The 782-nt window shown below is 63.4% G+C and overlaps 1 protein-coding gene across 1 annotated transcript in view; it reads left to right on the top strand.

Annotated features, from left to right (window-relative positions):
• The first annotated feature begins 440 nt into the window (after positions 1-440).
• The window catches only part of LOC103913019 (homeobox protein Nkx-2.1-like), a 6,668-nt gene continuing 6,326 nt past the window's right edge, over positions 441-782 (top strand). The window contains exon 1 of the mRNA XM_009319465.1: positions 441-493. Within this exon, the coding sequence (XP_009317740.1) occupies positions 441-493 (53 nt within the window). The remainder of the gene's footprint in view (positions 494-782) is intronic.

Here is a 782-nt window from a genome sequence, read left to right as displayed (position 1 = left end):
GGCAGGGCTGGGCAGGGGGTGCTTCGTGTGCCGGTGGCTTGGCGCAGCCAGACACGGACCCGTGAACTGGCCCACGGGGAGCACGAAGCACCTCACGCCTTTATATCAAAAAGTTACGCCTAGAAAGTGTCTCTCTTGTTGAGAAAGAATTTACTTGCGGGTTGCGTGGGACCCTTCTCCTCTCCCCTCCAAGCCCAGGTGCCCCGAGGGTCCCGTACCTGGCCCCACCCTGGCCCTCTTGGCCGGGAACGGCCCGGCAAAGGAAAAGACGGGGAGGGGGGGTGTCGGAAGATTAGGGCAGGAGGGCTCAGCCGTCCGCCAGGAATTGGGGAAGGAGGGAAAAGAGCTGCGAGGAGGCAGCGCTGCCCTCGCAGAGAGCCTTGAGACTGTGGCCGCCAGGACTGGTGGCGAAGGGGCCCCCGAGAAACCCCAGATGCGAGATGCTCCACGCCCTGAGCAGCTGGAGGAGCAACTGTGCGTGCGCTGCGGAGGGGTGAGGATTTTCGCTTTAGCCTTTCGCTTGTTTCGCTTGTTTTCTTAGGTTCCCTCGCCAGGGGAAGAGATTTCGGCCGGTGTACTGCGGGGTTTCTCCCACCCTAAGGAGATAACCAGGGCAGGGGGGCTTTCCCACGGCGGGGAATTGTCCCCATGAGCCACAGCAGGAGTTTTCCCCCCCGAGAGCTCTGTGCCGAGGGAGCGCTCGCGGGGAGCGTGCCTGGGAAGGACTCCTGCCTTACACGCCCAAGCATGTGCTTTCCAGGCAGGGAGCGGCTCCCAGCGCC

Source organism: Pygoscelis adeliae, unplaced genomic scaffold (genome assembly GCF_000699105.1).
Source record: "Pygoscelis adeliae isolate BGI_AS28 unplaced genomic scaffold, ASM69910v1 Scaffold71, whole genome shotgun sequence".
In the NCBI taxonomy this organism is placed as follows: domain Eukaryota; kingdom Metazoa; phylum Chordata; class Aves; order Sphenisciformes; family Spheniscidae; genus Pygoscelis; species Pygoscelis adeliae.
The sequence above is the reverse complement of the archived record's forward strand: the minus strand, read 5'-3'. Positions and strand labels throughout refer to the sequence as shown.